The sequence below is a fragment of the Typopeltis vanoorti genome, chromosome 11 (assembly GCF_054136105.1).
Source record: "Typopeltis vanoorti isolate ZY-2024b chromosome 11, IOZ_Tvanoo_1.0, whole genome shotgun sequence".
NCBI classification, from domain to species: domain Eukaryota; kingdom Metazoa; phylum Arthropoda; class Arachnida; order Uropygi; family Thelyphonidae; genus Typopeltis; species Typopeltis vanoorti.
The window spans coordinates 113921926-113937575 of NC_143559.1; the positions used below are offsets into that span (position 1 = coordinate 113921926).

The 15650-nt window shown below is 35.5% G+C and overlaps 1 protein-coding gene across 1 annotated transcript in view; it reads right to left on the minus strand.

The window, feature by feature from the left end:
- Positions 1 to 15650, minus strand: part of LOC150101961 (ubiquitin carboxyl-terminal hydrolase 19-like) — a 629785-nt gene that overhangs the window by 89009 nt on the left and 525126 nt on the right. The window contains exon 22 of the mRNA XM_090399944.1: positions 12223 to 12298. Coding sequence (XP_090256070.1) covers positions 12223 to 12298 — 76 coding nt within the window. The remainder of the gene's footprint in view (positions 1 to 12222; positions 12299 to 15650) is intronic.

Sequence of the window (15650 nt, forward strand, 5' to 3'; positions counted from 1 at the left end):
TGGACCAAGGACTGATCCTTGAGGCACACCACTGGTTGCCTTGAATCTTGCAGATTCCCCTCCCCTCCAAATATATACAATGTTTTGATATGTCCACCAGCCATCCTCTTATCCATGCCAGTTTTATAATCCAATCCCACATTCTCCAATTTATGCAACAGTCTTTCATGCTGTATTCTGTTAAAAGCCTTAGCAAAATCCAAAAGTACCATGGTGTATCTATTTCCCTTGTCTAGTTCAATAGTAACATTGTTATAGAACGAGAGCAAGTTGCTAAAACATGACCTTCCCTTAGTAAACCCATGCTGTTAGTTGCAAAGTAGTGATTCTCTGTCAACCCATTTCTCAATGCAAGCCCCCAACCAACTTTCCCAAAATCTTCACCAACACTCCTGAGATACCGTTTGGTTGATAGTTGGATACATCGGTCTTTGAACCACGCTTGTGCAATTGGATTACCATACATTCTTTCCACTCCTATGGAATCTTCCCTGTTCTGAGACTCAAATTATATACTCTGGTCAAACGAATAATCAGTTTAGCTGAACACTCTTTTAGCATCAACGTTGATATCCCATCAGTTCTTATTGCAGAATTCTTATTTGGTTTTGTAAAACATCTCTAGTACTTCCTCCTCATACACAAGTTTCCTTAAACAGTGAAGAGATAGCAGTCAACTCAAAGTTGCATACACCAGGTTGATAGCTTTTAGCAAAATGGGCACTCATTAATTGAACAACCTCTTCTGCATCTGTAACCCTCACACCATCTGTATTCAGTAGAGTTATTCTTTTAAATTAATTCTTTCTTTTACTTGCAGGCACAACTACAGAATTCTATTGGATTGTCTTCAACTTGCAGAGCAAGTTTTTTTTTCATACTCATAGCTTTTCATATATTTGTCACTCTTCTGGCCTGCTGCTGCTTATAATGATCATAACTGACATCATCATCATCATTATTATTATAATAATGGCATCTCATGGAGTCTGAAGGCTCACTCATCACAGGAGACCCTATATTGACACACTAACCATTATTCATGGTTAGATTCTCTTAGACTCCTTAAATTCATTAACAGACGAAGCATTCACAATCACCTCCAGTATGCATTTCACACATTCACCACCCTCCCTATGTACATGGTATTCCTTCCACATCTACTTTTTCTTATGAATTGCTGGCCTGGTTGGTTGAGCTGTTAGCGTATCCAGCCAAGAGCATGGATGTTTGTGATTGTTCTACTAACCATTTACCATATGTACTGCCGTAACCTGGCACAGTATGACCTTTGATGTCATTGCAGCATAAAAATTGAAAATAACTAACTTACGAATCTCTTGATATCCATTTCATTCCTACTCTATTCATTCTTCAAACTCTAGGGACAATATATTTTGATATTGCATCATTTAAGTATTTTTTAAACATTTTTCACACACTGTCATTATTCTTCCCTCCAAAATCTGTTACCATGACACAGAACCTAGCATACTCCTCAAGTGGTAATAACTTTCTGCTTTGTAGTTCAGCATGTAACTTTTTCTAAATGGAATATTCATTATATTAGCCACTTCCCAAGTGAGCACCACATGATCACTGTCACCAACCAGAGGCAGAATAGTTATATCTTTAACTATAACACTATAATCAGATCTAATACTCTTTGACCACAGGTTCCTTCTGTCACATGTTGGTTGAGAAAGTTGTCTTGCAACAGCTCAATAAATTCAGTTTCATTCTTCTCATGCAGCAATTTCGTAGCTACCTAATCAATGTCCAACAAAATTCCTTCATTATAAACATTACTTACTATATCAGTGATGAGTTAAATATATCTCCCATTTTTTTTAAAATTCTCCATAACTCAATAAAAATGGATTTAAAAAAAAGAAAAACGAAGTATTAGAGAGAAAAAAAATCATATAATTACATACCTAGATATTATTTGTAAGAATATGCTTGTATAAACTATAGATTAAAGATGCCAAGAAATAATATTCTTGAACTTGTAACATGTTCCTTCCACTTTGGGTGGGGCACATATTTTGCACATTTATCAGTATAAAATTCTATTTTTGATAGAATTTTATGTATGAACTACTTGCATAAATTACAATATGCTTAATATTGAACAAAATTTATTTATCCACAAACCATACACTTAATACTACGCACAGTTCGTTTCTCCATTATTAAAAATAGTACTAATTAATAATAAACACAATCTAGTTATGTTTATTATTAGTTGAGGCTGAGTTTGTTCCAAGGGCTTTCTTTCTTTCTTTAAATGTCTGCATTGGTCGGGATTGTGACCTAACACAGGCGATAACACGAATGCTTCAAAGGCAGAAACACCAAGCCGACATGACATAGCATCCACTTCCTCCATGAGTTCAGACAAAGATCCATGCAGTCGAAACAGCTCGCACCCCATCAACCCTATCCCTGGCTCCCTTTTCCCATAAACCCTTTCCCTTCCCCTAAAAAAGTTTCTAATTTCAGCCACTTTTTTCATTGTTCCCACTCTACAAAAAAGAACTTTGCCCACCCTTAATTATAATGTATGTATATATTATATAGAAAAACCTGGGTTTCTTCAAATTAATTCTCCCACATTGCCAACCCCCCCACTCTCCTTTCAACACCATAACAGCAGAAGTTTGTGCACCGCAGAAAGAAGACAACAACATCTGAGATAAGGTATGTGTGAATTTTCTTCTATTATGCTACATATATTTGTCTCTAAAACTACATCTGCAATGCCCTAAGAATTCTTGAGTAAATAGCCAATGACATTAAAAAAGGGGCACTCCTAAACAAAAGCAAGCAAAATAGTCGTAAAAATAATAACAAAGATCTATATTTAAGTTTTGTAGATCTGGAAAAGGCATATGAAAAGGTGCCAAGAGAAAAGCTATTCAAAATGCTACAGTTATATGGCATCAATAGAGCATTATATCAAGCAATACTTAGTCTTTATTTGAGTTTTAAGTCAGCAGTTAGAACTGAAAGAAGTACAGAAGATGGTTTAACATTAAATCTGGTATCAGACAAGGATGTACATTATCCCCTTTGTTATTCATTATCTATATGGATCACATTATGAAGGAAAGCAATATTAAACCTGATATCAAAATTGGAGATGTTAATCTCAGCTCTTTACTTTATACAGATGTTGTTATACTTTTTAAATAAATCAAGTACAAGTCTGAAAGATTCCCTGACTAAACTGAATAACTGTTGTAACAGATTTGGTATGAAGGTCAGCAATCACAAGTCAAAGACAATGAAAATAGGCAGAATCATTGAAAATATCAACTGCATTGTGAACAAAGAACCTAAAGTACAAGTAAAATATTTCAGCTACTTAGGCACGAATTTTAGTGAAGATGGTAAATTAAATATGAAAATAGACAACAGAATCAACAAAGCTAGTATGGGAGGAAGTCAAACGAATAAATTTATATGGAATAAGAGAGAAATTAGTTTATTTAGCTGTATACAAGACAGTGTTCAAACCAATTTTAACTTATGGATCTGAGAGCTGGGTTAGAAATAAAACACTTGACGAAGGACTAGAGACCACAGATATGAGAATCCTGAGAAAGATTAGAGGTGTGAACAGATGACATCAATGGCAATATCATATTAAAAACGAGGATATTAGGAAAGAACTTAACATTGTTAGCATCCAGGAATGAGTTAGCAGAGCTAATCTCAGGTGATATGGTCACTTAAACAGAATGGGAAAGGAAAGATTAGCAAAACAAGTGTTCCCTTGCAGGTTGGCAGGAAAAAAACCAAGAGGAAGACCAAGATATAGGTGGATTGATACAGTAAAAAGTCCGTTAGAAAATAGAAATGTAATATCTAATAACGTTGGAGTCGTGATAGGTAACAGATTGATTTGGAGGAAAATTGTGGATAAGAAGTTAGTAATAATGTAAGTTTTTCATATAGTGCTATCATATCTTGTACATCCCTTGAGGGTATATATATCAGGAATTTGATGATGATGAAACTGGACAATGATACTTATTTGTGCCTATGGTCCCATAGAAGGTTCTACTAAAGTAGAAGTGGAGGAATTTTTTGAGGCTTTAGATAAAGCAACTGACACAATGAAAAAGGAAAAGTTGGTCCTTGTTGGGGATCTAAATAGCAGAGTAGGAAATGATTATCAGACATACAAAAATATTTTGGGAAAATTTGGAGAAAAGAGCAAAGCTAATAATAATAGCAAATACCTGTTGGATTTCTGCTCAGGTCATGGACTGGTTATTACTAATACCATGTTCCAACATAAAAATTTGCACAAATTCACATGGAGAGAAGAGTCAAGGAATAAGAAAAGTCTCATTGACTATGTTATTGTTGATACTGAGGTTTTCTCACTGGTGCAGGAGACTAGAGTGCACAGAGGATTTGAAATTGGAAGTGATCGCCATTTAGTCTTGAGCAGGATAAAATTGAATTTCAAACTGAAAAGAAGAACATGCAAGAAAGTTTTAAAGTGAATAAAAGTTGAGCATCTCTCTGATGTGAACTGTAGATTAAAGTACACAAATATTATTGAAGAAAAAATGAAAGAGTTTGAGAAGAGGAACCAAATCTTGAAGATTCAGTGGCAACCCCTGAAGAAAACATCGACTGATTCAGCCAGAGAGGCATGTGGTGAGGTTGTCTGCATGGATAGAAAAATCAGAACTCCATAGTGGACACAGGAAGTTAAAGATACAGTGAAGGAAAAGAAGAAAGCATACCAAAAGTTCCTGGCAAAGAAGTCAGCTTGTGCTCTTAGAGAATACAGAGATAAATGTAAGAAAGCTAAACATTGTGTAAAACTAGCTAAACAAAAGTCAAGGGAAGAGTTTGGTAAGAATATAGAAAATACATATCAAGGTAGCGGCAAGATATTCTGGAGGTTGTTGAAGAAGCTCAGAAATGGAGGAAAGAGTGCTGTAAAAGGAATTAGAGATGATAAAGGTAACACGAAAACTGGAGCAAAGAGATATCCTTTAAGTATGGAGTAATTACTTTGAAAAACTACTAAATGAAACAATTTGTGACAGCACAGTGGTAAAAAAAACACTGACCAGGAATGCAATCAGATATACATATCCATAGCAGTAGAAAAAGCCATCAAAATCCTGAAATGTGGAAAGGCAGCTTGGAGTAGATGATAATATTTGATCAAAAATGCTGAAGTGTGGAGGTATAAAAGTCTTACAGTGGCTGCACTGCATAATTCAGAATGCCTGGACAGAGGGACGAATTTCAAATGATTGGAGTAGAGCTCGCAGAATACCCGTATACAAAAAGGGAAGTAAAACGGAATGTGAAAATTACAGAGGTACAGGAAAATCTCGCTTAAAGTGAATTCGATATGTATGATAATCAATTAGTGTGATTGAGTGAAATGATACTTATTTCCCGCTTTAATCGAGTAATTAATCAGTTAACGTGATTTTTTTATGTTATACGAAATTTTTTGTAGCCAATCTGCAGCTAGCAGAAAAGCTGGAAGTCATTAAGAGACATGAAAGTGGTGCTAGTAATACAATGATTGTTGTATACTTGGGATACAGCTAGTTCACAGTTCAGACTATATCAAATAAGATCAAAGAATACAAAGAACAAGTTGCTACTGCTTCTTTAACACTCGGGAGGTCGAATCTGATCTAACAGATACATGCAAATTGTTAACATGAACATTCTTTAACCTATCTATTGTATAGGTTGAAAGTCATGAGTAGCTAGCTGCGCGTGAGTATATTATGAGTGCTATTTCACACTTTTGTTGCTGTCAGTTTGGTTTAACACGTGTTATGCAAAGATTGTGATATTTGACCTGTGGAGGTCGCGACAGATCTGACAGATACTTGCTTATTTTGTAACAAAAATTTTATTTCTTCTTATTTCTTTGTTTCAATAATTACTAGATTGTAACTGAAAATAAATAAACCATCATGTATTACTGAAATAGAGAGCCAAAGGCTTATTTTTATCATACATATCCTCTAGGAGATGTGCTTTACATTTATATAAAATGCTAAGGAAAGCCATCTGTAGCTTGTTCCACCTTTGCAACGAGTTGCCCTACTTATGCTTGTATCCGCCGAAAGTTTTAGTTTCTATATTTTCCCCATGAAACTTGAAATAATGTTGGATTCAATATTTATTATACATATTTCTATCATACATATCCTCTAGGAGATGTGCTTTACATTTATGGAAAATACTAAGGAAAGTTATCTGTAGCTTGTTCCACCTTTGCAACGAGTTGCCCAAAGTTGCACTACTTATGCTTGTTTCTGTCGAAACTATTAGTTTCTATATATATTTTTGACATGAAACTCTTGTAGTTTCTATATTCGGCTATGAAATAATGTTGGATTCAATATTCACTTAATTTGTACCATCAAGTATTATATTTGCAGTGTTTGTTCTTTATTATTATTATTTTTTTTTTGCATTTTAGCACATACTAGTAATGAATGTATCTCTCAGATATACCTCATCCTATGCTGCAAAATTACGACTTCGACCTCTTGAGTGTTAAGCATGCAGATCACCCGAAAGAAGCCACTTAATAATCGAGATGGAACGTCTTCTATCACTCAGGACTGAAAATTATAACCAAAAAAGAATACCTCTTAGTACAAGGAATATTCAGGCAAAAGTTCTCAATATTTTTACCTCACTGAAGAGACCAAATTTTATGAGGAATGTGAAAGCTTTACTGCAAGTATAGGATGGTTTGACCATTTTAAAAATCGAACTTGACTGCATATAAGAATAACTGGGGAATCTGCTGGTGCTGATAAAGATTCTTCAGCCAAGTTTCCTGAAGAATTGCAAAACATAATTCAGGAGGGTGATTATGACAATCGGTATTCAATGTCGACGAAATTTGTCTCTTCTGGAAGCGTATGCCAACAAAAACTTTCCTAGCTAAAATTTCAACCAGGATATAAATTATCTAAAGATCATCTTCAGTTTTTATTAGGAGGCAATGAAGAAGGCAACTTTAAACTCAAGCCCATGTTAGTTTATTGTTGCAAAATCCAAAATCTGACATTATTGAAGATATCAGCACAATTGGAAAAGAATTTGGATTTAATGAACTGGATAATGAAGATGTGAGAAACTTGCTCGATTTTCATTCAGAACAGTTAAGCGAGAATGATCTCTTTCAACAAGAAGAACAGTGTGCATATGAAGAGGATAAGGAGTGCAAACAAAAGAATGTTATGACTAGGAAGCTGACTGCAAAAGAACTTGAACCAGTTTTCAATCACATTGAGTATGCTAACGAAATTTTGTTTGATGCTGATCCTGATATGGAACAAAGCTTCGAAGTGCGCTGATTGATAAAGTGATCGCCAGCTATCGCAAATGGCATGACAAGATGAAAACGTCGAGCATGATTCAAACATCTTTACTTAACATTTTTGTAAAAAAATAATTCAATCAAATGTTTAGACAAAATATAAGGGTTATTGTTTAATTGACCATATTTTTAAAACGTACTTCTGTTTGTACAAATTGCTTACCGGTTTCACTAGTAACTGACTAGCTTTCTCAAGGCTTGCACAGTACAAAAAATGGTAAATATAAAAAAGGTTTAAGAATACAAAGAACCGTTAGTACCTGTTAGGTAGCTAAGGTAACACATTCGCGTGACATATCTACTCAGTATCATGAGCACGCGTTACATGTAAACACATAATATGATTAGTCGCGTACTGTAACGCTGTTGAACTGAGGGAATTAATTCATTATCATGAACACGAATTTACATGTAATGCGTGCTCATGATACTGAGTAGATATATCACGCGAACATGTTACCTTAGCTACCTAACAGGTACTAACGGTTCTTTGTATTCTTAAACCTTTTTTGCATTTACCATTTTTTGTACTGCGCAAGCCTTGAGAAAGCTAGTCAGTTACTAGTGAAACCGGTAGGCAATTTGTACAAACAAAAGTACGTTTTAAATATATGGTCAATTAAACAATAAGTTATATTTTGTAACATTTTATGACCAAAAATATGTACAATTCAAATGTTTAGACATTAAATAAAAATTTAAGCAGTTGATTTTTATTAACTTTGATGATTTTATCCTCTAATATAGCTTATACCGTAATTTTTTCAACCAAATTTACACTAACTGATGGATGAATTATAATTATTCCTATTGTTTATTGTATTCACTTGATTCAATTTCACTTAGCGTGCATTAATTGATGAATTAATTAATTGCATTAAGTGATGTTTTTCTGTGTTTCCCTACTGAGCGTTTCTGGTAAGATTTATGCAAATATACTTGAGAAACAGTTGAAAAGAGGATTGTGGAAGGGAAGCTTGGTGACGAACAAGCTGGATTCAGGCCAAATAGAGGCTGTCAGGATGAGATTTTCACTTTACGACAAATAGTTGAAAAATTATGGGAATACAACAAAGATCTGCATTTAAGTTTTGTATATCTGGAAAAGGCATATGACAAGGTGCCAAGAAAAAAGCTGTTCAAAATGCTACAGTTGTATGGTGCCAATGGATCATTATATTAAGCAATACTTAATCTTTATCTCATCTCATCTTCCTTATTGCGGTGTCGAGGGTCCATTGATCATCGGACCTCACTCCGTTTACAGGATAAGGTGGTCAGCCTTATGCCCCGGTGTATCCTATGGCTCGTAGTGTTGAGTTCTCAAGGCCAGTTTGCCTGCTTTGCAGGATGAAAAACCCCAGAATAAACTGGGGAAAAAACCCTGCTGTCCATGCCCAAGACTGGCTAACTTGGCTATGGCTGAGGAAGATCCTTCAGCTCCTCACGTCACCGACAGGAATCGAACCTAGGACACTCCTTCCCCAGGCATATGGTTGCGAAGCACATAGCCACTAGGCTAACCGCGTGGACCTTAATCTTTATTTGAGTTGTAAGTCAGCAGTTAGAATTGAAAGAATTACAGGAAGATGGTTGAATATTAAATCAGGTGTCAGACAAGGATGTACATTATGAAGGAAAGTGGTATTAAACCTGATATCAATATAGGAAATGTTAATCTCAGCTCTTTACTTTATACAGATGATGTTATGCTTCTAAATACATCCAGTAAAAGTCTGCAAGACTCCTTGACTCAACTGAATAAGTGTTGTAATAGATATGGTATGAAGGTCAGCAATAACAAGTCAAAGACAATGAAAACAGGTAGAAGCATTACAAATGATCAAATCAACAATCATCAAAAATATTAACTGCATTGTGAATGGAGAACCTATGGAACAAGTAAAACATTTCAGCTACTTAGGCAGGATTTTTAGTGAAGATGGTAAATTAAATATTGAAATAGACAAAAGAATCAACAAATCTGGTATGGTAGGAAGTCAACTGAATAAATTTATATGGAATAAGAGAGAAATTAATCAAAACACTAAATTAGCAGTATACAACACAGGGTTCAAGCCAATTTTAACTTATGGATCTGAGAGCTGGGTTTGAAATAAAACACTTGACCACAGATTAAAGACCACAAATATGAAAGATTAGGGGTGTGAACAGATGGCATTAATGGCAATATATTAAAAATGAGGATATTAGGAAAGAATTTGACATTGTTAGCATCCAGGAATGTGTTAGCAGAGCTAATCTTCTCAGGTGGTATGGCCACTTAAACAGGATGGGAGAGGAAAGATTAACAAAGCAAGTGTTCTCTGCCAGGTTTGCTGGAAAAGGATCCAGGGGAAGACCAAGATATAGGTGGATTGATACAGTAAAAAGTGCCTTAGAAGAAAGAAATATAAGATCTGATAATGTTGAAGTCTTGACAGGTAACAGACTGATTTGGAGGAAAATTCAAGATAGGAAGTTAATGGTGATGAAAGTTTTTCATGTAGTACTATCATATCCTGTACATCCCCATGACATGAGTGTACATGTCAGGAATTTGATGATAATGATGATGAGCAAATTATTGAAAAAAAAAAAAAAACCAGAGAAAAACAATGGAATATAATGAAAAACCAAGGATATCTGTTGAAAGTTTTTTCATACTATAAATTAAAGATGCTAAGAAATTATATTCTTGGTTTTTAATTCTTTATCCAAACTGCACCAATATTGGCTACCAAAGGGAAAGACCAGTGAAGTCAGAACAGACAAATGCCTAATCCTTGAAGAGAAGAATCAATATGAAAGTGGCATCTACACTTTTAAATAAAGTATCATGTACATTAAGATCATCCAAACAACCATATGAACCTTTTATAAAACCACGTATATACACAATTTTTTGCTCCTGAAATGCCTGTTGATGCAGGACCAACAGGTAATTTTTGGAGCAATCCATTTGAAAGCTCATTTTAAGTATATTCAGAAACGAAGAGCTTAAAAATCCGATTTCGCTTTTCATGCAATAAATGAAATACATGAAATAGTTAGTTTGGCAGCAAACAAAAATACTACATATGTGTAGAGTTCAACACTTACATCCATAAATGATCAGGTGCCCAATACAATGTAAAAAGTATCAGTCTCATGCATAAAATCAGCTGTGGTCATTATTATTATTTCATGACATCTCTAAGGATTCCAAAGACTCATCAAGGGAGGGCACCAACTCTACAATTCTTCGTCTTAAATTTTAAGTTTCAAAATATGAAGAGCTACTGTCACTTATACACTGTGCAAAGAAGTCAACAGACACCATAATTATTATTATTATTACGTGACACCTCATTATTACGTGAATTATGTGAATAATTCGAAAATAATGTGAATAATGTGAGGAACGAACAGCCACAGTGCTCACCTTAATAAGATGTAGGACCTCCTTTAGCAGTGACGATTGCAGCAATCCTACGGCACTTACTTTCCACAAGAGTATGATAGCAATCAATGGGAATTTTGGGCCATTCTTCCTGTAGGCATATAGTGATGTCCTGGACTGTTGTGGGACTGATGTCCTTTGACCTCAAAGGACACTAGTTTATCCCATGCTGTTACAGCAGCATCCTTACAGTGCATTGTCTTGCTGAAAGAGACAATAGTTAGTTTTGTAAAAACGCCACAAAGTAGGAAGCATTGCATTGCTCAGAAAGTTCAGATACCTCTTGGAGTTCAAAGTTCGAAGTCCAAGGCCAAACAAGGAAAAATATGAAGATACCACCAAACTGAAACCTTTGGATTTCATATTTGGGTTATGAACTCAAATAAGAAACATTCACCAGGCATATGCCACACCACACACACTTGTCCATCTCCTTGGTAGAGGGTGTAGCGTGACTTGTCACACCATAACACAGCTTTCCAAGCTTCCACGTCCCACGGTACATACTCTCTGCAGCACTGAAGATGACGCTGCATGTTGGTTTGATAATATGGGGCTTGCATATTGCAATCATGCTATGGAAACCTGTGTTGTGAGCCTCGATTCTGAACGTTTTTGTGCAGATTCATGTTCCAGTCAATGCCTAGAATTCCAAGTCAATGCATCAGCCGACAAATGGCAGTTTTTACATATTATCCTTTGAAGCTATAATAAATTTAGTTTAATCCTTTATCCAAGTGTAAGCAAACAAAGTTTGTGCCTGAAGTATCTTCAGGACTGAGGCAACTCGTAGTAAAGGTGGACCAAGCTCTCATCACTCCTTGTCTCAGTATCTCCCATAATGCAAAGCATATCTCCTTGCGGACATGTATAATGCTATGCATTAAGGGAAGGGCCACTACCCAGACCGGTAACTTCCAATATCCTTTGAGGCATTCAACAGTCACATTTGGTGAGTGTGGCGAGTCCTTCACTGCAGGTGGCACTTGCAGTTGATTCCCTGCGCTCTCATCTCAGTATGATATCACTGATTGTTAACAATTTGCCAAATAGACAGGCCTGCAACATGGAATCCTATTGCAATGCCTCTTTCAAACTCCATCAGTTCTCTTCTCTCAGCCATTTCACCCAGACATAGCTCACTGACTTGGGAGTTTCATATTCCCCCAATTTATACTAGCTACAAACATGACTTGTTACATGGTAGAATGCACCTTGCACATGGGGGGGGGGGTGTCCATTGACTTCTTTCCAAGCAGTGTATTCTAGCACATATACTCAAAAATATATTAAAATGTTTGTGTATTATAACTAAAAATATAAGCATCAATTTTTATCTTTCAGAAAAGTTTTTATCATAAATTATAAAAAATCATTAACTTACCAAGCTTCTTGAGGAGATAAGATTTCTGGCTCTGTAAATAACTGCAAACACTGTTCCAAGGTTACTTCTCCTGACTCTATAATAAGAAAGTATCAAACATATTTAAAACTTATTAAACACCTGCAATTTTACTACTTTATCAACAGTAAAAACACATTACAAAATTCTTTTAAAGTTACTTTAAACTTTACTATGAAATAAGAGGGTTGCATTCATGGGTAGGAATAAGAAGAGTAACCTGTTCTCTGATAATATACTGCAGCAGCATCCATCAAAGCTGTTGACTGAGTGCCAAGGTAACAGAATTATCTAATGAACACCAAACCTTCTCTATTAAGAAGATTAATAGACATGAAATCTGCTCTCCCTGTAGCAAACATTTCTATAATAAACCACTGAAAAGTCCCGATGAAGGCCAATAAATTAAAATTCTGTAACAAGAAAATTCGTTACAGTAAACTATCCACTATAACAAAATATTTCTGTTGCCCCTGTAAGTTGGCTTTAGCAGGAGGTAACTGAAGTTCAATATTGAAAAAAGTCATGGACTTTAAGTCTTGAGAGCAAAAAAGCTAACAGATGCAAATTATGTTTTGGCAATACAAAATTTACTTGCCTTAATATGAGTTTCCTCACTGCTTATCCTAAACCACCCAATACATACAGAATTGAAATGGTTTTGAGAAATTCATGACCATTCTTGATATTTCCAGGGCATCTGGTACAAAGATCTACTTATCAAACTGTTATCTCATGGTCTGCCACCTACTCTTTGCAATTTGACTGTCAATTTCCTTTTGGTCATTTGCTGTGTCATGGCACATGGCCTCCTTTATTCAGAATTCTTTGCCAATGCAGAAGTACCACATAGCTCTATTCTTTCACTCACACCTTTCTCTTATATATAAATGTGCATATAAATTTTACATGGAGAGTGGCTGGTGAGTGGAATGCATTGCTTCAGTGTGTTATGAATGTAGACACACTGAATCAATTTTGAGCATTGTATCAACAGTGTGTACCTCCTATGATGAGTTTCTGACTCCATGGAGGTCATATGATGATGATGATAATAATAATACTATTCCATCCCTCTCTTTCATTTAATAACCCTTAAAGTATTTAATTTCGCAAGATACAATGTCTTTCATAAGCAATGTCTTAAATACTTACCTTTTTGTCTTCTCTTCTCTCTTCAACAACTGCTAACATTACATACAACCCCAAACTTGCTTTATATTCCACCAAAAAACTCCTAAAAATGCTTGATGCTTGTGTGTGTCCAGTCTTCAAACCTACTGAAGTAACTTTTCATTTGTTTCCTTCATTTCATTTCTTCTGCCTCAATTCTATGGAACACTCATACTCACACTGTGTTCAAGGGACATATATGACCCAATTATTTAAAAAAATATATATATATAAACATGTTCTCTCTTGATGTGCTATAGATCTTGCAACCGCTCATGTATTGGGATATATATATATATATATATATATATAATTATTAACTGACTTAAACACCGAGAAAAATATAAGGGATTTAATAAGGTTTCACTACTAGTTTCATCGGAAATGCCAACTTCATCAGGTGAATGCATTACCATGGAGAAAACAATATCTTAAAAATATATTGTACTTTAGACAAACACAGAGTTTAGAACAAATAGTAGTTGTGTTTGAAATTGAGTCCGAGCGTTAGTTCTGGCGTGAAGTACTTTGCGTGTGAATGATATCATGAGTATGCCAAAACTGGATTACAGTGCTATGTGAATCGGATAGGCTGTAACTGAGATTGCTGTTTAGATGGGTAGGATCGAGAGCTATTTCTTTGGATTCCAAGATATATCTCTCTAATTCATCGGAGCAGTTATGGATGTTTGAAGTTAAGTTCCAGTCTGTTTGATAGTGTCATCCTTCAACATTGGTATTGGCCAAGAATAAAACGTGGCTGGTTAGGGCACTAGCACGGGTTCTGTTATAAGAAATGTCGCGTTGGTGTTCTTCTAGGCAAAGAGAGAGATGGACTTTTCTGTCTGGTCATAATATGGTTTGCCGCAACTGCAAATGATTTGTATACTGCTAGGAACTGAAGACGGTTGTGTTTTACTTTAGGTTGACTGAGGTAAGATTGAAGTTTTGGAAAGGTAGAGAAATATGTTTTAACATTAAATTTCTTCAGGATTTTCGCCAGCTTAGGGGAAAGAGAACTTATACATGGTAAAGAGATGTAGGCTGTGGGGTTTGAGTTATCTTCATTACTATGCTGATTATGTACACTAAGACGATTATAGATATTTTTAGGAGAGTAACCGTTATTTAAGAAAGTCCTTTTGAGGTAACTAAGTTCTTGTTGAAGTTCCTCTTCTTCTGACAACAAGGATCTCGTCTGATGAGCTAGTGTGGAAATAATTCCTAATTTTTGAGGGGATAGTGGTGAGACAAAGCATAAAAGGTATCTATTGGTGTGTGTTGGCTTTCTAAAGATAGAAATTTTGAGACCATACGTTGTTCCAGTAAGGTTTATATCTAGAAAAGTCAAAACACCATTAACTTCTGGTTCGGATGTGAAGTTTATATTTTGTTGAAATTTGTTTAAATGATCTAGGAAGGTTTGTAAGTTTTCTGGGCCGTGTTCCCAAATTAGAAATATGTCATCCATGTAACACAGCCAGATTTTGGGTTTCAGTGAGGAACTGGCTTTTTCCTCAAAATCTTCCAGAATAACGTTGGCTAGTCCGGAGACAACGGATTACCCATTGCCAAATCGCTGTTATGTTGGTAGATCTTGTCTTCAAATAAGAAGTAGCCTGAATTCACACGATGCACAAGTAAGTTGAAAATCTCTTTCCCCTAAGCTGGCAAAAATTCTGAAGAAATTTAATGTTAAAACATATTTCTCTACCTTTCCAAAACTCCGATCCTGCCTCAGTCAACCTAAAGTAAAACACAACCTTCTTCCGTTCCTAGGAGTATACAAAATCATTTGCAGTTGCGGCAAACCATATTATGACCAGACAGAAAAGTCCATCTCTCTCTCTCTCTCTCAGCCTAGAAAAACACCAATGTGACATTTTTCTTATAACAGAACCCATACTAGTGCCCTATCCAGCCATGTTTTATTCTTTGCCAATACCAATGTTGAAGGACAACAACATCAAATAGACTGGAACTTAACTTCAAATAGCCATAAATGCTCTAATGAATTAGAAAGACGTATCTTGGAATCAAAAAGAAATAGCTCTCGACCCTACCCATCTAAACAGCAATCTTAGTTACAGCCTACCCAATTCACATAGCACTGTAATCCAGTTTTGGCATACTCATGATATCATTCACATGCAAAGTGCTTCAAGCCAGAACTAATGCTCGAACTCAATTTCAAACACAACTACTACTTGTTCTAAACTCTGTGTTTGTCTAAAGTA